This window comes from Manis pentadactyla, chromosome 1 (genome assembly GCF_030020395.1).
Source record: "Manis pentadactyla isolate mManPen7 chromosome 1, mManPen7.hap1, whole genome shotgun sequence".
Taxonomy (NCBI): domain Eukaryota; kingdom Metazoa; phylum Chordata; class Mammalia; order Pholidota; family Manidae; genus Manis; species Manis pentadactyla.
Window position 1 is genome coordinate 124,616,695 of NC_080019.1, and position 23,718 is coordinate 124,640,412.

General features: G+C 34.2%; 1 protein-coding gene across 13 annotated transcripts in view; it reads left to right on the plus strand.

The window, feature by feature from the left end:
- Window positions 1-18,988, plus strand: part of DLG1 (discs large MAGUK scaffold protein 1) — a 322,859-nt gene extending 303,871 nt beyond the window's left edge. For all 13 annotated transcript variants that reach the window (XM_036875079.2, XM_036875080.2, XM_036875085.2 and 10 more), the window contains 3 exons: window positions 5,948-6,057; window positions 16,199-16,290; window positions 17,204-18,988. In XM_036875079.2, coding sequence (XP_036730974.1) covers window positions 5,948-6,057; window positions 16,199-16,290; window positions 17,204-17,310 — 309 coding nt within the window. In that variant the 3' untranslated portion in view covers window positions 17,311-18,988. The remainder of the gene's footprint in view (window positions 1-5,947; window positions 6,058-16,198; window positions 16,291-17,203) is intronic.
- The last annotated feature ends 4,730 nt before the right edge of the window (window positions 18,989-23,718 follow it).

Below are 23,718 nucleotides of genomic sequence, written 5' to 3' on the forward strand. Positions count from 1 at the left end.
TAAAAAATGGGCAGAGTAGCTGAGCAGACACTTCTCTAACAAAGAAATTCAGATGGCCAACAGGTACATGAAGAGATGCTCCACATCACTAATCATCAGAGACATGCAAATTAAAACCACAATGAGATATCACTTCACACCAGTTAGGATGGCCAACGTCCAAAAGACAAACAACAACAAATGTTGTCGAGCATGTGGAGAAAAGGGAACCCTCCTAACAGTGCTGGTGGGAATGTAAACTAGTTCAACCATTGTAGAAAGCAGTATGGAGGTTCCTCAAAAAACTCAAAATAGACATACCGTTTGACCCAGGAATTCCACTCCTAGGAATTTACCCTAAGAATACAGCAGCCCCGTTTGAAAAAGACATATGCACCCCTATGTTTATTACAACACTATTTACAATAGCCATGAAATGGAAGCAGCCTACGTAGCCATCAGTAGATGAATGGATAAAGAAGATGTGGTACATATACACAATGGAATATTATTCAGCCATAAGAAGAAAACAAATCCTACCATTTGCAACAACATGGTTGGAGCTAGAAGGTATTATGCTCAGTGAAATAAGCCAGATGAAGAAATCCAAGCATCAAATGGTTTCACTCATATGTGGAGTATAAAAACAAAAAACTGAAGGAACAAAAGAGCAGCAGACTCACAGAACCCAAGAATGGACTAACCATTACCAAAGGGAAAGGCACTAGGGAGGATGAGTGGGAAGGGAGGTATAATGGGCATTATGATTAGCACACATAATGTAGGGAGGTGGGGTACGGGGAAGGCTGTACAACACAGAGAAGACAAGTAGTGATTCTATAGCATCTTATGCTGATGGACAGTGACTGTAATGTGGTATGTTATGGGGATTTGATAATGGGGGGAGTCTAGTAACCATAATGTTACTCATTTTTTGTAGATTAATGATACCAAAATAATTAATTAATTTAAAAAATATATTAGACTTGAACAACCTTAAACACATTTCTTATTCTTAGCTATGACAACTCAGTATTATAAACCTGTCAGTTTTGTCTAAGCTTATCTACCAGCTTTTTTATGGGGCTAGTTCAGTCAAATTGAAGTTCATATAAGAAACCAGGACAACACACACAAAAACGCTACACAAGATTCTAGCTCTACCAGATCTTAAAAGCATACTGTAAAGTCTTCTTAATTAAAACAGTATGGGACTAGTATACTAATAAACAGACCAGTGGAATAGAAAAATAATCAAAGAAAGACCCAAATACATATGAAAACATAGTATATGATAAAAGTACACTATCAAGTCACTAGGGCTTTTAATAGTTGACTTTTAATTAATCTTTCTGAGACAGCTGGAAAAAAGATAATTAGAACCATACTTCTCACCATACACAAAAATTGGCTCTAATACAGTTGACAGAGACAAATATAACCTTATCATAGGGAAGGTTTTTTTAACCACGAATCAAAATTCAGATGCAATAAAAAACTGATAAATTTGACCACATAAAAATAAAAAGACTTGCTGCTTGGCTGAAAATCTTACCCAAAAACTATTGGCAGACACCATTACCATGGTTAAAGAACAACTGACAAAAAAATTTTGCAAGCGAAGGACTGATATTCACAATATATAAAGAACTCTTAAAAACTGAGGGCACAGAGACCAAAAATCTAATAGAAAAATGGACAAAAGATATGAAATCACAGTTCACACAAAAATAAGATACAAAAATATAAATCAGAAACAGATCAGTTACTACACAGGTAGGAATGGAAAGGATGGGAGATTGAGAATGAAGTAGAAGGGATGGAGGTATGACATTTCTCCCTGTATACCTTTTTGTGAATTTTGGCTTTTAAAGCTGTTAACATTTAGATACTCAAAAAAATAAAATCAACAAGATTAAGATGAGAAGGAAAAATAATACACAAACTAAATTAATCTAACTGTATTTCAAATAACTTCATTGAAGAGACAGGAGAAAAGAAGTCTTAATCCCATAATCCTTGAACAGAGGCTAACAACAAAAAGATGTGTAAACAAATACTGAACTCTTAGTAGGTTTGTTTTTTCAGAATGGTATGGGCTAACAATTCTGAAAGTAATGTGTATTCTGGAGCTGAACAAATAAATACATTGACATTAATGGAAGCCAGGTTTCTCACTGTCAGAGAAGGGATTTAGGAAATATGGAAAGAGGGTAAAATAAACTTTGATAATTCAATTGGAATTAGAGATACACATATATACCCATGTTACTCCAGATAGATGTAAAAATTAAGGTGTGTGTGTATGTATATATTCATATACATATATATTTCCTTGCTTTGTCCATAAAGAAGGCCTAAATATAGTGACTCCTCAGTAAACATTGAAAATATCTAGTTCTTAGGTCTTGGTTTCTAAATATCATTCTCCATTAAAAATATCCAAAATTTGGAGAAATGGTTGATTTCAGGGCCAGCCCTCAGAAAGCACAAGATAAACCTATAGCATTTGCTGTGCCAAAAAATAAGTGCTTAAAAATGATGTAGGTGTGTCAAAAAGACAGGAAGCCAACCTGCCGGGCTCCATAGTGGGTGATAATTTAAAGTTTGGGCTAATTTGAATATTAAAATAAATGATGAATAACTGATTATAACAGAATAAAATAAGAATCCAAGAATCCCTAATGGTATCAGTAAATACATGAATGAATTAATGAATGGATAGAAAGGAAAGCTTTGCTAACCATTTCAAACAATAAGGCTTCTCTCTCGCTTACCAACTTTACATTTCCCTGTATGGCCCCGGAAGATGACTAGTTAGCCAGAGACGGGTAAGATTCCTCAAGGGAGGAACAACCTAAGACAGGCACAGTCGCAGGGGGGGCATCAGGAGAGAAATTGGGGATCAACAGAGGTGAGGCTTAGAACCTCACCCCCCCTGTTCTGAGAGAAATCTTCTGCATACGTGGATGTTTTATTGCCCTGGTCTAGCTTGGATTAACACATAGTCTACAGGCACACGCCTGATCATCTACATTTGCTCTCTTAGAACACTAAACTATGTTTTCTACCTTTATCTTGTATCTACCTACCACTTCAGCATTTTATTAAAAATAATAATAATAGAGAAATGTGGTATCCACATATAAATCAAGTATAAAAATCAAATGAGTATTCATATTTAACTGACTGTTTATAGTTCATAATGCATGAGCAAAACCGAAGGTTTCTGTGACGGCTGCCCTTGTACTGTTCACCATGTAAGAACTTATTCACTATGTAAGAATTTGTTCTCCATGTAAGAACTTGTTTGTTATGCCTCAGAAGATTGGAGACTGACGAAAATTAGGCTTGGGGTGGATTAATGATTGTGCATTGAGCATTGACTCCCCTATACAGAATTTTATTGTTGTTAACAACCATTTGATCAATAAATATGAGAGATGCCCTCACAAAAAAAAAAAAAAAAAAAGTACACACTTTCAATGGTAAAATAATAAGTAACCAGGAGGTAATGAATATAGTCAAGATATTGTAACAGCTTGGTATGGTGATAGCTGGTACCTAGAATTGTCATGTATATAAATGTTGAATCACTATGTTGTACACCTGAAACTAATGTAATGTAATACTGTGTGTCAACTACCCTTCAATAAAAAATAATAATAATTATCTACAAAAAAAAAAAAAAAAAACTAGTTGGGGAAGGGATACCTGATTCCCTCACTTTAGCCAAGAGAGCCACTAAACAGATGGAAAGTCTAAGAGCTCAGAAATGTCCCAGTTTCCTGCAGTCTCCCCTTGAGCACTTACAGAGGGAGGGGGTACACTTCCAAAGGAGGGAAGAGTTCAAGGAAGGAATGTTTATGGACACACAAAAAAGCTTTTTATACTTAAAATATCAAAATGTACACTCACTTTTATAGTAAAGAAACTTTTACAGAAAAGAAACATTAAATTAAGCTAAATTTTAAATCATTCGACTTTTTGATAAGCTGAAATTACTCTTAAAAATGTATTTCTGATAATAAACATTTTATTGGGAAGATACTGGGAAGATAAAAAGGAAGGTAAATTAGAAACATTACAATTTTGGAACTTTACAATTTTCGGTAATAAATGTAGTATGACTTTTGTATTTTAAATTTGGGATAGAGAATTCAAAATCTTTTTAAATCTATTAAAGTTAATTTAATGTAAATTTTCTGAATACTAATTTTAGAAATGTGTAAAAGAATACTTTTTTCTAATTGTTAAAAATAAAATCTAGTTTTCAAAATGTATGTATAATAAAAATACTTAAAATTAAAATACTAATAATATTTACTATGGCAATAAAAAAAAAAAAAAAGGAAAGCTTTGCCTTAACATTAGAATGTCTACTAATAAAGGTAGAAGAAATTAGGAAAACTTCTGTTGAAAACCACCATAGTAATAATTGTTTTAGGCATGAATCATCAGTGTATGCTAAAATTAATAGGTAAATTAATATCTGATGAGAAACAAGATATTTACATAACCCTCCCAAAATATCAGTTACAAAGTGGAAAATGGTAATCTTAGTGTGGAGAAACCTGGGAAACAAAACCTTAAACAAGTGATCAAAATGAACTGATAATGGGACAGATATATGTATGCCTCCTAATATGATGGACTGAGAAGGGTACAGCATCACTTCTGCAGTATTTCTGTAAAAAGTGTGTAACCTGTCATCTGATAGGAAACATCAAGCAAACCCAGGTTCAGGCATATTCTATGAAAAAAATGCTCTGTACTCTTCAGAAAAAACAAGATCATTAAAGACTAAAAAACTAGATCAGATTATCAGAGACTAAGGGGACATTACAACTAAATGCAATACATAATACTGGATGGGTCCTGAACCAAGAAGAAATATTTTTTCTTTTGCAGTAATAGACATTAGATGGCCAACTGTAATTATACTGTGGCTATAAAAAGATGTCATAGTTTTTAGGAACGAGCGGGTAAAGATGTATAGTGTGCGTTTTACTTTCAGACTCTTATATATATGTACTGAGAGAGGGATAAAATAAATCAAATATGATAGACTGTTAATGTTAAAGTGTAAACTTTTTTTTTTTAATTTCTAAGTCAGGTAAAGTAATATCTGATAAAAAAAAGATGGTAAGTACATGTATGTCTATTATTTTCTTTATTTGAAGTTTTATATAATACTAGTTTATTTTAAATATTCCTACTAAATTGAAGTTACTGTTCACTGAAGTGGATTCAAGCTCTTAGATTACAGGATACATTATAGGGCAGTACCTGATTTAAAGTATGTTACATAAATATCTTCTTGATAAATTATAAGTACTACCCTATTTAACAGGGAAATGCTCATCTTTATTAAAACCTAAATGGCCTTTGTCAGTGAATTCAAGCATGTCAGAAAAGTGTCTTACATGCAAAACTGGGGTTCCCAGATGCCAGTTCGTGATAAAGTTTTTGAGAGTTCACAATAAAATCAGTAATAGAGTAGTAAGGTTTCATGAATTTAAATTTACTCAATTCTAAAGATTCTTCTTTATTCTAGCCTTTTTATCTTCTTCTTGTTCATATATTCTTTTATGAAATAGTTATGATAAGATGGCAGCTTAGGTTTTTTATTTTTAATACCCTTTCTTGGCAAAATAAGTTATGGAACTCCATACTAGTTGCCATTTTGAGACATTACTGTTCTGTGAAAGCTAGGAGTAAGGGAACTGTATTTTTATTCCTTTTTTAATGTAATATTTGAGAACTGGAAATTAATATTCATAGTCATTATTCATTGTCTTCATTTCATTTCCCCTCTGAAATTTGCTAACAGAAATGACAAGTTTGCTTAAAGTGAACAGGATCCAAACATACAATAATCCAGATTTGCACCTGTGGGAAATATACCTTTGATATAATTGAAAACATTTGGTTCACTTGTTTTTCTTCTTTATTCCCTCTATTTTAGGGCAAACACTGTATCCTCGATGTGTCGGGAAATGCCATAAAGAGATTACAGATTGCACAACTTTACCCAATCTCCATTTTTATTAAACCCAAATCCATGGAAAATATCATGTAAGTTTAAATGCCTAAAGCACAGACTCTCAATACAAATCCAGTCGCTTTCACTTATTACTTACCCTCCCTGCATATGAGTTCCTTTATCTGTAAAACGGAGATGATAATAGGGCTGTTATGAGGGCTAAACAAGCACTCTGTGATAATTAACTATCATCAACATTAATATACTGAAGTATAAGGTAACATGTATTAGAATTTTAAGTTTAAATAGTCACATGTGGCTAGTACTTACTGAGTGAGGCAGTGCAGCTCTAGGTAACCATTAAGAGAATAAAAGTATGTTTAACTACTTACCTAGAGGGCAAAAAATAGAATTTAAATAAAAACTGAAAGAGAGAAAAATGCATGTAGAAACATAGAACAGGTGGGGCACAAAAGATACAGACTGTAAGATGGTATAAATGAACCCAAATACTTCATTAATTAGGTGTTAGGCTAAATGGTCCAATTAAAAAAAAAATTGTCAGAATGGTTGAGAAAATAAACACCTCTATGTTGCTTTTATAGAAGAGGGAAAAAATCTTTTCTAGGTTCTCTGCTGCTGCCTCTGTAACAAAAGATAGATTAACAAGAGAAAAGCATACAAATTCATTTAGGTTTTACCTGATATGGGAGCCTACATAAGGAAATAAAAACCCAAAGAAACAGTTAAACCTGAGCATATTTAATTTGATGAAGAGTGGACAGTCTGGGACAATGTGATAGGACCAAAGGATATAACCTAAAAAAGAGTAAAGTAGGAGAAACTTGGCATGGCCTGTTTATTTAAATTCTTGGTGTCCCTCCATCTTTAGAGATAAAGATGCTGCTTTCCTCCAGGTATGGGGAGTTAACCTCTCACATGAAGATCTTACAACCTGCTTCAGGGGGACGGTCAGAGAGTTCTTCCTGCACCTGCCATTTTTCAAATTCCTTGAGCTTAAAATACTCAGTATGACAAGGTGCCATATTTCAGGATAGTGTGTTCTGAAACCCATCAACTAACTTACATGTTGTCTTCATCAGACACACCTTTAATATTAGGCTATGGAAAGGCTGAAAGTAAGAGAATAGAGAAAAGATACACCATTCATACATTAACCAGAAGCTAGTTTATATTACTATCAAAGTATACTTTAGGCAAAAAGTTATTACTTTGTTAACAGTGTTAACTGTAATGAGCCAATGGTTTGGATACTTCACAAAAGAGGATATCCAAATAGTCATTAAACATATGAGACAGAGCTCAATCATGGAAAATGCAAGTTAAAACCACATGTCATGTATTATGAGCTCCCCTCCACCCCAATAGCAAATTAAAAAAACAAAATATCAAATGTTGGCAAGGATGTGGAGCAACTGACTCATAACGTTATGAGTGTAAATTGGATACATCTACATTGGTGAACTGTTTACACTATCTTAAGCTGAACATAACACATAATTCAGGACCCAGAAGTCTTCATTCCTAGATATATATTCAACAGAAATGTTTGCATATCTTTACTAAAGACAGGTACTAGATTGCTGACAGAAGTACTATTCAGAATAACTAAAAACTTGAAACTGTCCAAATGCCCATCAGCAAGTAGATGTTATGACATATTCACATAATGAAATACTCTACAGTAATGAGAATGAACAGTCGCCAACTACAGACAAAATATGGAAGAATCCACAAACATAATTTGAGTTAAAAAAAAAATCCATACCTAAAAGTATATATGCTCTGTCATTTCATTTATACATATTGTATGATTTCAAATTTAATCATTGCTAATAGAAGTCAAGTAGAGGTTAGTCTTTGAGTGTGGACTGGTGACTGGAGTGAGCACATTCAAGTTGTGGGGAGCTGGTGTAACATTCTCTATCTTGATCTAGGTACTACATAATACATAGTAAGTGTAAGTTGGTAAAATTCATCAAGCTGTACATTTATGATACTGCTCTTATGTTTGAAAGTTACACTTCAAAAAAGAGCTTCAAATTTAATTAGTAGTTTAAAACCTATACATGCTTATGTTACTCTACAAGAAGATATGTCAAAGAAATAATCAATCTTCCCATGTTTTCTTCCATCTGCTACTTCTATAGCTTTTCTTCTTCCTTCCTAATTACAACCCTTAAGTAGAATTCGTGCCTCATATCGAAATTACCGAGTATCATAATTCTTCCAAGTGGTGAAGATACCTCAAGACAAATGCTGGGCATAGAAGCCACCAGGCATAAATCTGCAAAGAAGTAAAAAGCTAACCTTTTCAAACAATAAGGCTTCTCTCTCACTTACCAACTTTACATTTCCCTGTATGGCCCCGGAAGATGACTAGTTAGCCAGAGACGGGTAAGATTCCTCAAGGGAGGAACAACCTAAGACAGGCACAGTCGCAGGGGGGCCATCAGGTGAGAAATTGGGGATCAACAGAGGTGAGGCTTAGAACCTCTCCCCCCCTGTTTTGAGAGAAATCTTCTGCATCCGTGGATGTTTTGTTGCCCTTGTCTAGCTTAGATTAATACTTAGTCTATAGGCACACACCTGATCATCTACATTTGCCCTCTTACAGCACTAAACTATGTTTTTACCTTTATCTTGCATCTACCTACCACTTCAGCATTTTATTAAAAATAATAATAATAATAATAATAAGGGAGAAATGTGGGATTCACATATAAATCAAGTATAAAAATCAAATGAATATTCATATTTGACATGATTGTGTATAGTTCATAATGCGTGATCAAAACCGAAAGTTTCTGTGATGACTGCCCTTGTACTGTTCACCATGTAAGAACTTACTCACTATGTAAGAACTTGTTCTCCATGTAAGAACTTGTTCGTTATGCTTCAGAAGATTGGAGACTGTTGAGAATTAGGCTTGGGGTTGATTAATGATTGTGCGTTGAGTCCCCTATACAGAATTTTATTGTTGTTAACAACCATTTGATCAATAAATATGAGAGATGCCCTCTCAAAAAAAAAAATCTTAACAGAAAAGGAAAAAATAAATTACATAATCTAATACTGTACCTATTAAAGAACTTGAATCTGTTAAGAAAAGCCTTCCCGTAAGTAAAACACTAGGCTGAGAGGACTTACTGGATTCTCCCAAAAACTAAGAATTAATACCAGTCTTACACAAATTCTACAACAACTAATTTTATGGGCATTAATTTAATACCAAAACCTGACAAAGGCTTCACAGGAAATGAAAATGGCAAACCAGTCTTAACATAAATATATACATGTAAAAATCCTTGCCAAAATACATGCAAATTGAATTGTTAATTTTTTAAGTAAGATAAAATGTAACAACCAAGTTGGGTTTATTTAAAACATGCAAGGCTAGTTTAACATTTAAAAATCAGTGATGCATAATGTAGGGTCACAGAGAAGGCAGTATAGCACAGAGAAGATAAGCAGTGACTCTAGCATTCTTACTACGCTGATGGACAGTGGCTGCAATGGGGTGTGGGGGGGACTTGATAATATAGGTGAATGTAGCAACCACAATGTTGCTTATGTGAAACCTTAATAAGATTGTATATCAGTGATACCTTAAGTTAAAAAAATTAATCAGTGTTGGAGCTACAGAGAAGATGGAATAGGAAGCAGTAGGAATCCATTTTCCTACCTAGATAACAATTTGGACTTGACAGAATCTGTCTAATGTAATTATTTTGGAATTTGGGAGCTGTTGCAGGCTTCTAGGGGAAGTTTGAGTAGTTAGTTTTGGTTGATTTTAGCTCTTAACATGGCAGCAGCTACCTTTCTCCTCCCTTTAGTCCCATAGCAGGCAGCCATGCAAATATTCTTTGTGGGAGCCAAGATGGACAATAAGGACCCTGACCTCCAGTATCAGGAATCTGTGTTCTGATAGCTGATGCCTGCTTCTGATTGTGGAGGTGCATACACACAGAGGCAGAGAGCCATTGTTGCAAGCTTTCAATCCTTCAACTGACGTGACTCTTCTAGAGAGTTAAGGGACCATTGCCTTTATCCATCTCCCCTTTACTTTCTCTTTTTTCCCATATGGGAGCCAAACTAGGACAGTCACATAGATGGAGGAATTTAGAAAGTCACCACACATGCCTAGGGAAAGGCACAGGTTCAGAAAAGATCTGAGAAAAAGACCTAATGGCAAATATACTAGACAAAGACTTTAAGACAGTTGTCTTAAAGATTCTCAGTGAACTCAAGGAATATGTGTAGAAAATCAAGAAAACAATGTGTGAACAAAATGGAAATACCAGTAAAGAGAGAAAACCTAATGAGAAACCAAAATGAAATTCTGGAACTGAAAAGTACAGTAACTGAAATAAAAAATATAGTGGAATACAAATACAGATTTGAGCAGGCAGAAAAAAGAATCAGTAAGCTTGATTGATTGAACAGTAGTAATTATTGAGACTGATGAACAGAATGAAAAAAGATTAAATGAAAGTGAACAGAGCCTAAGGAACCTATGGGATGCCGTCAAGCAATCAAGCAGGTGAACATTTGCATCTGGAAGTCCCAGAATTGGGAGAGAAAGATGGAGAGAATATCTGAAGAAATAATGGCTGAAAACTTACCAAATTTGATGAAGACATGGATATAAATATCCAGAAGGCTCAACAATCTCCAAGTAAGATGATCTTAAATCAAAATACATTATAATCAGACTTTCAAAACACAAAGGGAGAATCTTGAAAGAAGCAAGCGAGAAGTGAATTAACACATACAAGATTAGAAGCAGATTTCTTACAAGAAATTTTGAAGGCCTGAAGACTGGCCAGTACACTTAAAGTGCTAAAAGGAAAAACTTTCAACCAAGAATCATATATCTGGCAAAACTGCTCTTCAAAATGAGGGAGAAATTAAGATATTTTCAGATAGACAGAAGCTGAGGTAGTTCATGACCACTAGTCCTGCCCTGCAAGAAAAGCTTCAGGGAGTCCTGCAAGGTGAAATGAATGTAACTTGAAGCCATATGAAGAAGGATCTCAGTAAAGGTAAATACATGGGCAGTCATAAAGCTAGTATGCAATTGTTTATACTGTACTTGTTTCCTGCATGATTTAAGAGACTAGTGCATTTAAAGGAGAAGTTAGTATAAAAGCTAGTATTACTGTAACTTTGGTTTGTAACTCCAAATCTTGTTTTCTACTTAATTTAGCAGACTAATGCATTTAAAAGAATTATTAGTTCCTATTTTGGTGCACACAGCATATAAAGATTTAAATCTGAAAGGGATGGGGGTGGACTTGTTAAATAAGCAGAGATTTTGTACATTATTGAAGTTAAACTGGTATTTAATTTCAAAATAGAAATAAATAAAATAGCTGTAGAATATACATGAAAGAAATTTAAACATTCCACCACAAAAAAAATCAACACAAAAAAAGACAGGAATTCAGGAAATGAGGGACAAAAGGCTATACAGAGAACAAATAGCACAATGACTGAAGTCCTTCCTTATCAATAATTAACTTAAATGTAAATGGATTAAACTCTCCAATCACCAGAGAGAGATTGTCAGAATGGTAAAACACGAGATCCAAGCACATGAAGAAGTTGAAAGTGAATGGATAGAAAAAGGTGTTGTCTGCAAATAGTAAGCAGGAGTAGCTATACTACTAATATCAGACAAAATAGACTTTAAATCAAAAAAGGTTGTGTGTGACAAGAAGGACATCATTAATACAAGGTTCAATATGGCAAGAAGATAAAACAGTTGTAATCATTTATGTACATAATGACAGGTCATCAAAACATGTGGAACAAAAACTGACATAATTGAAGGGAGCCATAGATAGTTCTATAATACTAGAGACTTCAGTACCCCAATCACAATAATGAATGGAACAATCAGACAGAAGATAAGTAAGGAAATAGAGAAAGCAATTAGGCCTCACAAACATATACAGAACACTCTACCCAAACAATAGGATACACATTCTTCTCAGGTGCACATGGAACATCTTTAAGGATAGAACATATGTTAGGCCACAGATTAAGTATTATTTTAAAATAGCTTTTAAAAGGTAAAAGTCATAAAAGTATCTTCTCTGATCACAGAAGATAAAGTTAAACCAATGAAAAAACTGGAAACCTCACAAAATTATGAAAACGAAACACTTTTAAACAATGTATCAAAGAAGAAATGAGGGATATTTGAATATACTTAGAGATGAATGAAAATGATAACACAACATACCAAAACTTAGGACACAGAAGTATTGCTGAGAGGGATATTTACAGCTATAAATGCTTACATTAAACAAGAAAGTTCTCAACTCACCACCTAACTTTACAACTTAATGAACTAGAAAAAGAGCAAACTAAACCCACGCCTAAAAGGAAGGAAACAATAAAGATTAGAGCAAAGAGCAACAAATAGAGAATAGAAAGTAGTTGAGAAAAATCAGTGAAACCAAAAGTTGATTCCTTGAAGAGATCAACAAAAAAGTCAACCTTTAGGAGGACTAATAAAGAGAGAAGACTCAAATTACTAAAATCTGAAATGAAAGTAGGGTCATTACTACCAATTCTACAGAAATAAAAAAGATAGTAAGAGTACTGTGAACAATTGTGCACCAAAAAAATTGAATATCCTAGATGGATAGATTCCTATAAACACAACCTACCAAGACAATATTATGAAGAAATATAAAATCTGAATATACAGTAAACCCAGTAAAGAAAAGCCCTAGAACTGATGGCTTCCCTGGTGAATTTCACCAAACATTTAAAGAAGAACTAATGACAGTCCTCATACTTTTCCAAAACATTGATGAAGAGGGAACACTTCCTATGTCATTCTGTGAAGCAGCATTAGCCAATACAAAAGCCTTGTTACAAAGACACTACAAGAAAGGAAAACTGTAGACCAATGTCCCTCATGAACATTGGTGCAAAAATCCTCAGCAAAATACTAGCAAACAAAATTCACCAACATATTAAGAAGATTATGCACTCTAAGTAGAATTTATTCCTGGAATGCAAGGGTGGTTCAACATAAAATAAATAAATATAATGCACCACATAAAATGAAGAGGGGAAAACACATCATCATCTCAGTTGATGCAGAAAAAGTATTTTGACAGTACTCAGCACCTTTTCACAATAAAAACACATAACAGAATAGAAATAGAAGGAAACCACCTCAATATAATAAAAGCCATGTATAACAAACCCACAGCAAACACCATATTCAGTGGTGAAAGACTAAAAGCAAGGCAAGGATGCCTGCTTTCACCACTTCAATTCAACATAGTACTAGAGGTTTAGCCAGAATATTTAGGCAAGAAAAATAAAAGGCATCCAAATGGGAAAGGAAGAAATAAAATTCTCTCTCTTTGCAAATGATATAATCTTATCTGTAGAAAACCCTAAAGACTCCACAGCAAAGTAGAAGCAAAGTCAAAACACAAAAATTAGTACACAATGAAAAACCTGAAAAGGGATTTACAAAAACAATTCCATTTACAATGACATTGAAATGAATAAAATACTTAGGAAGTAAGGAGGTGAAGGCTTCTATAATGAAAACTGTAAAATATGGCTGAAAAAAATTAAAGAAGATAGAAATAAATGGAAGCACATCCCATGTACATACATTGGGAGACCTAATATTTCTGAAATATCAGTACTACACAGAATGTTCTGCAGATTCAGTGCAATCCCTATCAGAATCCCAATGATCTTTTTTGCAGAAATAGAAAAACCTGTATTAAAAATCATAGGGCATCTTAAGGAACCCAAATAGCCAAAACAATCCTAAAGAACAAAAAAAACTGCAAGACACATACTTCCTGATTTCATAATTTACTACAAAGCTACAATAATCAAAACAATGACAGACATACAGACCAATGGAATAGAATGAAGAGTTCAGAAGTGAACTCTCTCATATACAATCAAAACTATTTTCGACAAGCGTGCCAAGACCAATACAAAGGGCAGTTTTTTCAACAAATGGTGCTGGGAAAACTGGATTATCTACATGCAAAAGAATGAAACTGGACCCTTACCTAATCCCATATACAAAAATAAACAAAATCGATCAAAGACCTAAATGTAAGACAGTAAAACTAGAGGAAAACATAGGACAAAAGTTTGATGACATTGTATTTGGCAATGGTTTATTGGATATGGCACCAAAGGCACAGGTCACAAAAGAGAAAAATTAGACTTCATGGATATTTTTAAATTTTGTGTATCAAAAGAGTACCCACAGAATAAAAAGACAGCCCACAGAACTGGAGAAAATTTTTGTGTATTATATATCTGATAAGGGATAAATATCCAGAATATATATAAAACTCCTAAAACACAACAAGAAACAACCCAATTCAAAAATGGGTAAAGAACTTGAATAGACATGTCTCCAAAGAAGATATACGAATGGCCAATAAGCGCATGAAGTGATGACCAGTAATCATTCAGGAAACCCAAATGAAAACTACAGTGGATACCTACACATCTCATACCCATTAGGATGGCTTACTATAAAAAATATGCAAGTGCTGACAAGGATGTGGAAGAATTGGAACCCTTGTACACAGTTGGTGGAAATGTAAAATGGTACAACTGCAGTATAAAACAGTATGGCAATTCCTCAGAAAATTAGAAAGTAGAATTTTCATATCTACCAGTTTTTTCTGGGTTTATACTCAAAGAAATTGAAAGCAAGGTCTCAGTGAGTTTTTGTAGACCCATGTTCATAGTAGTAGTATTCACAATAGCTACAGTGTGGAAGAAACTCAGGTATCCATCAGTGGATGAACAGATAAGCAAAATGTGGTATATACATACAAAGGGAATTTTGCAGTATGTTACAACATGGATGCTCCTGCAGACATGCTAGGTGAAGTAAGCCAATCACAAAAAGACAGACCGTATGATTCCACTTACATGAGGGTTTTAGAGTCAAAATCATAGGGACAAAAATTGTAATGGTGACTGTCAGGGCAGGGGTAGGAGGGGCAAGAATAAGGAGTTTTTTTTTAATAGGTGTAGAGTTTGGGTTTTAGAATATGAATTAGAGGGATGGGTGGTGATAATTGTTGCACAACAGTATGAAGGTACTTAAGCCACTGGACTGTACACTTAAAAATGTTTCAGATGATAACTTTTATTTATGTGTTACCCAATTTTCTAATGAATTAATTTATAAAAATCAGTATAGTGTACCACATTAACAGATTGTAGGAATGAAAGTATATAAGCATTTTAATAAGTGCAGAAAAAGCAAGCAATCAAAGTAGTAGCCATTCATGATGAAACATTTTGCAAACTATGAATAGAAGGGAATTTGCTTAATATGATAAAGGTCATGTACAAAATAGAAAAGCAAACATCATATTTAATGGTGAAGTATTGAAATCTTTCTCCCTTAAGTTGGGAACAGACTCCCATATACCCATCATCTAGCTGCAACAGTAATTATCAACTATAACAAATCTTGTTTCATCTATCCCCTCAGCTCCTTACCTCTTCTCTCAAGGTTATTTTGAAAAATATCCCAGGTATTATGTGATTTCATCCATATTTTTCAGTTTATATTTGAAGGATGAAAATTCCACATTGAAAAACATCACTATGATACTACACTTAAACAAGAATTCTTTGATATCATCAGATAGTTGAAGTGTTCCTGATTGTTTCATACATTTTGCTAATGTTTTTTCAGTTTGTTTGAAGCAAGTTCCAAATGAGGTCTATTCATGACTTGTTTTTAACATCTTTTAATCTATAGATTCTCCCCCAATACCTTTTTTTTTTTCTATTTATTGAAGAAACCAGGTCATTTCTTCTGCACCTCTCCCCCAGACTAAGTTTTGTTGATGCCTTCTTATGGTGTTGTTTAATATGTGCATGTCCATAAATTGGCAGGTAGATCTGTCATATTTTAATATGAATCGTTCATCAGAGTCAAAACTGGCGAATTAATCTTCTGGGTTTTTGGCTGCTTTGAACCAATGCAAAACTGTGTTGGAACCTTTTTGTCATTCTAAGTTTGAAGCTACATATTCAGTGACTGAATCTAGTTTTTAGTGACACTCATATTCTCACCAGAGTTCAACTTCATATGATTCTGTGTTTTATGTCTTCTCCTACTGTCATCTTTTTCAAATGTAATGTAGTAATTACCAATATCTAAATTTATTTGCATAGGGAAATGAATAAGCGTCTAACAGAAGAACAAGCCAGAAAGACGTTTGAGAGAGCCATGAAACTGGAACAAGAATTTACTGAGCATTTCACAGGTTGGCATCATGTGTGGCAGTGCCAGTTATGAAAGAATTTTGCTTTGGAGCCATATGAACCAACTCATTGAAATGGATTTTGAACTGTGCACATATACCAGTAATAATCAGTAAAATCATTTTCAGAATAATTCATCTAACCTAGGCAGTGGTAGTGAGGGATCCTGAAATTAGGTGTTTTAGGTTGATAAGACATGTATGGGAATAATTCATACTTGAGTAGAGAAAAAATTGATTCAGACTTGATTTCTTCTATGAAATTGACACTTTACCTTTTAAAATTTGGATCCATTTTAAGATTATTATTTGTTTAAAAAGAGTGGGTAGCATTTCCCAAATAATCTTTTCATTCATTTTGTCTGAGATCATTACTCAGGTATCTTTGGACAGGTTTTTGTCATTTTTTTCTGAAATACTGATCAGCTTATATTAGGTGTTCACACTTAGTTCTGTTAAGTGTCATAGTGGTGTAACCCATGTTCCTTTTTTTTTTTAACAATTTCAATCTTAAAAATCACAAGAAAAGTACTGACAATTCTCATGTATTCCTCATTCATATTTCCCAAGTGTTAATATTTCTACACATATATAATTTTTTTCCTAAGACATTAAAAAGTAAGCTGCAGGTGCCCTTTTGCCTTTAACTCCTTCAGTGTGTATTTCCCAAATACACAGAACAAAGTAAAGTTTGCCAAATCTTACTTTCTGATTAATTTTTATACAAATTCTTTCATATTTTAGTAATAGAAAAATTAATGAAATGAGCAGTTTTTACCAAGCAAACAGTACATAAGTGGTGTCTCTTCCTGGATGAGTAACTCTTCTTAAGATTTAGCTTCTACTATTTCAGCAGTAATTGCAATGGTAAATAGATAGTTAATAAAGGTTTCTGATTTTCTTTCTATAATTACAGCTATTGTACAGGGAGATACGCTGGAAGACATTTACAACCAAGTGAAGCAGATCATAGAAGAACAGTCTGGACCTTACATCTGGGTTCCAGCAAAAGAAAAGTTATGAGGACTGGTGTTTCTCTGTTTCTCTTTTCCACATTTTCTTTGATACTTTGCCCTCTCCTTCTGGAATCTGTCTTCAGTACTCTTCCCATGTTTAATCATACACCACTCATCATGGTCTGCAGCTGCACCCACTTTTGACATATAGTGTCTCCTTCAGATTGTAGCATCTGTATCATTTTATGTCACTATTGGTTTGTGGCCATTTTTCAGAACTGAAGATGGAATGGCCTGACCAGCTATTAAGGATTTGGGGAGACAAAATTGTGGTAAAATTCCTTAATGTTTAAGGGAAAGTAACTTTAAGAGATTTTCAGAAAAGCTTTATATACATTCTTTATAAATATCAGAAGTGGTGTTCATCAGTGATTTAGTAAACTTCAACAATGCACGCTTAACTTTAATAGCATGGTTTGGCCAATATATTAGCTCTCAAGTCTTTTTCTCAATTGACTTCTGTTATCAGAGGAAATATTTCATTATAGACAAATAAGGAAAATATGTTTATTAATTTCAAAGTTAATGTCTGGGTTAACTTTCATAATTTCACAAGGGTTATTCATTTTTCGTAAGAGTTCTTAAAGTCTTCTGTGTAAGGTTTTTTTTTTTCTCGATACATTTACTAGGAATAACAATGTTTAAATGTTCTTAATCTACTTATGCAACACTATTTTTAGTGTCTTACAGAAGGTACATACATAATGATCCATCACATTTTCTGAATTGAAGCCTGTTTAGGTGCTAGGGGGCTCACCTCTTACACATAGGCTGAGAAAATGTCATAGACATAAATACAGATATTACAGTGGGAATGTAGTAATCATGGCAATGGCAAAGGAGTCCAATTCATTGTCTAAAACTTTAAATGTATTCTTAGGCGTCAGATTTTAATGAATATTTTACCCACAATAACTGCCTATTTTGTTATAATAAAATATATATATATAAATATATATATAACTTTCTTTAACTAAACTCTGTAACTATGGGAATTATTTTCTTTACATAGTTGCACACACACACACATATATTTAAAATATATTTTTTTCTTTTGTCACCTACTCTCAACTTTTTGTTTGTTTTTAAATTAAATATTAATTGTTTAGACCTTATCTTCCTTAATCATGTGAAACGAAAATGGGGGTATGGTGGTTGTGGAAAGAAACCTTTAGGGAAATTAGATTCATGTTAAAAGTATGTGCGTGTTCTCCTCTTTTCTACAAATGTTTTCAGTTGCTTCCTGGGATTTTTTTGTTGTTGTTCTTACTCTTGTTCTTGTCGTTGGGTTTGGATTTTGTCCTCTCCCTCTCCTTCCAGTTCTCCTTTCATCACTAGGTAAACAGGCAGAACCGTATGTGTGTGAGAGTTTTCCCCTCAGACGACACACTTTCATCTCTCATAGCTGCTCTGCACTAGAGTTGTGCAGATCTTCATGGTGAGCAATTTTAGGAAATCTTAGCAAAAGATAGATGTGACTTCAAAAATCAACTTCTCTGGTCTTTTGTATTAAGAATATTGTTTGGCTTCCCATTGCTTTTTTGGAGTTATTAAATACGTGTTTTTGACAACCTCCTCATTACAATTTCTTAAACAAATGAGTACTGGTTTGTAAAGAATTATCAACAGTATCCATTCCATTTATGAGAAAGGGGAGAACAGCCAATAAACTTGATTGTAAAATCCGTATGTTAAATGTGTCTTGAATTCTAAAGGAAAAAAGTTATTTTATTAGACAGTTTTCTTGGAACAGTTTGGGGCATCACATAATTTATAAATTAGTTCAAGGGCCATTAGGCAACCTAGTGAAAATTTCTTCTGTAGGTTCTGGAGTTGGGTGTATTAATGCATTGAAATATACACTATAGCTGTTACACTAAATCCAGTAGGTTGTTAACAAACATAAAGATACTGGAAAAAAACTATTGTAAAATGATATCAAAAGCCCCAGAAGTCACCTTACAGCAAGAGCCATAAGCCATGCACCTTAAACCACAGCATAAGCCATTTTAAAGTATATACTGATCACAAGTAAAATATCAAGAGGTTATAAAATGATACCATTTGTGTGTTAAAATATGTTACTACTTTCTGAATGTCCTTAAGTGATTTTTTTGTAAAAAAAAGAAATATATATATATATATATATATATATATATATATATATATACACTTTACAGCTTTCTAGAGTGCATAGAATTGCTAATAAAAGTACTAATTGCTTAGTACTTCTATGCAACAGCCACCTGAATATATTAATTTAGAAAAAATCATGATTTAAAGTTACTCACCCTACTATACTGCTTCAGTGAGATCACTTTCCCAGCATGACTTCACTAGTGAGCAGCAGGGCTTAGCATTTGTATGCAAGTCTAGGCTCTTTCTAATATACTGGCTGCCTCCCTTTTCAGCCCATATATTTAAGGCACTATGACTTAAATTGTGTTATTTTAGTGTCCCTTTACAGATGATGATATACCAGATGAAGGTCCTTGGCCAGAGTCACACAGTAAGTACAGGCAGATCTATAGAACTAAGTCGCTCCCATCACACCCGAATGACTATTTCTTGAAAACAAGTCAGTCTAGCACCATCACAGTGACATACAAAGAATGAACCTCTTTAGAGCCAAAGAAGTTCCATTAGGTATTCATTAGAAAAAGGTCCACTATTCTAATACATGGGGAGTAATAATGTCTCAAATGTTTTATGAAATATTCCATATTTGAATATGCTCCTTAATATCCTTGGGTTGGCAAAAACAAAAATGATGGAAGCAAACTTGCAGAGCTCATGTTAACAAATAGCTGCTAAATCACTACATAGTGCTTAAACACCAAGGTTCTTTGGGGACTTTACTGATGAGGAAAATTTGTTTTCTAAAGTTTGAGAGTAAACAAGTTACCTTCCAGGATTCTCTGCCTTGATACTCTTAATTTACATGTGGTAAAACAGAAGCCCAGAGATCCCCATGTCTTCAAGTTACACTGCAAATCAGAAACAGATCCAGGATTAGAACCTTTAACTCCTGACTCCTGGAACAGTTGGTTTTTCTACCATTTTCCTTTTCCTCTCATTCTTTGGAGCTGAATTTAGTGGATTGTTCAGCCCTCGAAGTTTCAATTACTGGTTAGAAGAAAGTAAATGTCAATAAATTAGAGAAATTTATTGAAGTGTTTAAAATATAAGGAAAAACCAGTGTCACTTTTCTGACCCAAATCTAGATTCTGGTGTTTCAGTCCAATGTTAAAAGATTCTATTTATCTTCCTCCAGAATTGCATAGTATAGCTCTCCCTGGCTTGGGCAGCAGAATACTGTAATGTGAAGAATGTAGGCTATGGAATCAGCTTGATTAGAATACCAGCTCTGTCTCTTACTGGTTATGTAACTAACCTTAGCCAAGTCATGTCTTCTTTCTGTTTACTTATCTGTAAAATTGAGATATTTTCAGACTCAATGATTTTACAAATAAAGGGGGCTAGCATAAAGTTAATTCTAAAAGTTAATTCCCTTTTCCTTTGGAATCAGAAACCTGGAATTGTTTCAACTCCCTTTGTACAAATTAACCTGAGGCTTTATTTTGTCATATTTTAAGTGGGATTTGAATGACTACCTTACAGTTGTTGCAACGGTTAAATAAAGCAGTGTGTATAGAACGCCAGTTACAGCATCTGATACTTGACTCCTGATACCTGTTCTTGCTCTGGAGTGTGTTTATGGTTGGTAGCAGAAGACTGAGAGAGAAGAATATGGTCCACCGTTCTTCATTACCTGTAGAGAAGTTTTCTTTGACAGAAATTTAAATTCATTACATTTCAGTCCCTATAATATTTATCATCTCTTCTAAGAACCCCTACACTGTCAGAGATGCTGTGACTTTGACCTACCCTAACTCAGCCTTAAACATGGAACTGAAAGACATCAAGATTTCATAAGCCATTCTCACATCTCTGCACAGTGCTAGATTGAACAGTCCCTAGCAATTTCCCAGAACACTTAACACTTATTATTTGAGAATCTAGAAACAGGCCTGAAAATGATAACTTTTTTAATTTTTTAAAAAGATAAATTGCTCAGATGAGATACATTTTCTTCCACCTTGACTTAGATAGCCACTGCTTACTCATTGACTACTTTCTCACTGACTTTCCACTACCGGCACTTGTCTTCATCTCCCCCCAACCCCAAATATGGTTACCTGAGAGCTGATAAAAAAAATTCTGGTCTGCTAAACAGCATTGTGAACAAAGTTCGTGGTCAGGTAATGTGTTTGAAATTTTTAGGAACAGGTACCAAACCTGACCAGGGAATTTCACACTATATCCAGCAGTGTCTACTACCTATAGTGGTAATGAACAGGAAAAGAGGAAGAAGAACAGAGAAGGCAGGAATTCTCTTCCCACTATCTTTTTGTTACTTTTATTCAAGTATCATGACATACATATACAACATTTAGTAATATCGTAAGTGTACATATACCTCGATTTTTATAAACCAACATCACCATGTAACAAACCAGCAAGAAGCTTAAAAATAGCATGACCAGCTACCCTGGTGCCCCTCTCAGCTCCCTCTTAGTCACTACTCTTGACTCCCAAGGGTAGCCACTATCCTTTCTTATTATATGGTTTTCAAATTTATATACAGTAAAATTCTCTGAGTTTTGACACCTGCATGGAGTCATGTAACAACCCCATCATCCCAGAAATTTCTCATGCTGACCCCTATGTGGCCAATAACTCCTCCCACCTGCATTGTCTCACAACCACTGACCTTGCCTTTCCCAGAATATCATATAAGTGGAATTATATAATAGGTATCATTTTGAGTGTGGATGCTTTCACTTAGCAAAATGAGTCCAAGATTTATCCATGTTGCTGCATGTATCCATAATTTGTCATTTTTCATTGCTGAGTAGTAATCCATTTTATGAATGTACTATTCATTTTATCCATTCACATGTGGAAAGACTTACTTAGATTTTTTCCAGTTTTTCCCACTGTATTTTTGTTCTTTGCAATGCAAGGCCTGCAGGAACAAGGAGCAGAACTAGAACTGGGTCTGATCTGACAGCTCTGACCCCTGCCCCACCTCCATCTCTAATGAGCATTCACATGTTTTGGCAGTTGCACAGAAACCTATCATCCTAAAACTGCAGAATAATAGACTTCAAGCCTGTTCATAGAACAAATTTGTGCCTACAATAGGAGACTGAACAAACAAGCGATTTAGAATTTTTAGAATGTCAAATTTCTAGAAATAACAGATGATCCACTAACCATTGGGATGATCCACTAACCATTGGGTTTGCCAATCTCAGGCCCTATAACCATGTTTATCATCTGAGGATCCCTACATTGGCAGAGATGCTGTGACTTTGACAACCGAATTCATCCCTAACTCAACCTTAAACATGGAACTGAAAGACATCAAGATTTCATAAGCCATTCTCACATCTCTGCTCATTGCTGGTGTCTTAAGGGAAATAAATGTAGTCTATTTAGGACAGTAATAAATGAGAAGAAAATAGTAATATAAAAATAGCAAGATAGTAACAGAAAATAGCAAAAGACTGATACAGAAAATAGCAACAAATGAAAACAGCCATTCATTAAACGTGAGATTGTCTAATTGCCTTACAATTTAGAAAATAGTCTATGGAGACAGCCCTAATCTTTTAAGAAAATCTAATTTAGCCAAAGGATACATGCAGCAACATGGATAAAGAAAGTATTAACTAATTTTCTTCAGGTGGTAACATTTCTGCATCTTAAATATTACTAATAGTATGTGAACAACAGAAATCTAATTCTACTGCATCGCCCTTAAGGAATCCTTGAACCAGAGCTGGCTCCCTGGTTGATTGGCTTGATGCTCAGCCCTTTTGCATGCAGTTAACACATAGCCCTGTCAGTCTTTTCCATTCTTATCACAAAATGACTTGATTTTCCCACGTGTATTTTCAAAACAAATTGGGTCACTCCTTTAAATTAGCTCTAGACTAAATCTTAGGAACTACCGGTGTTCACCCAAAGTAGGAATAAATAAAGTACTTAAGCATATATCCATCCCTATTTCTGCTTATTAAGTGTTAGTGACCAGTTTAATTTGGACAATTTTTACTACAGTAAAATGCTTTTTTTTTTTTTTACTGTATAGAAGTCAGTACATGAAACAATTAGCATGTGAAACAAAGTTTTCTGATGGAAGAAAGAATTAGAACAAGTGATGTAATCTTCCTTTAGGATATCTAAAATTAGGTTCATTTACCACACAGATGGGAAGGCTAAAGACAAGACAGAAGTCCCATATGTTCCACATAGGAACCTACAAAAAGGTTTTCTAAATCTTGTGAGTCAAAAATACCTACTTCCCTATGGTATGTAAGATTAGAAAAGATACCTCTTGATAATA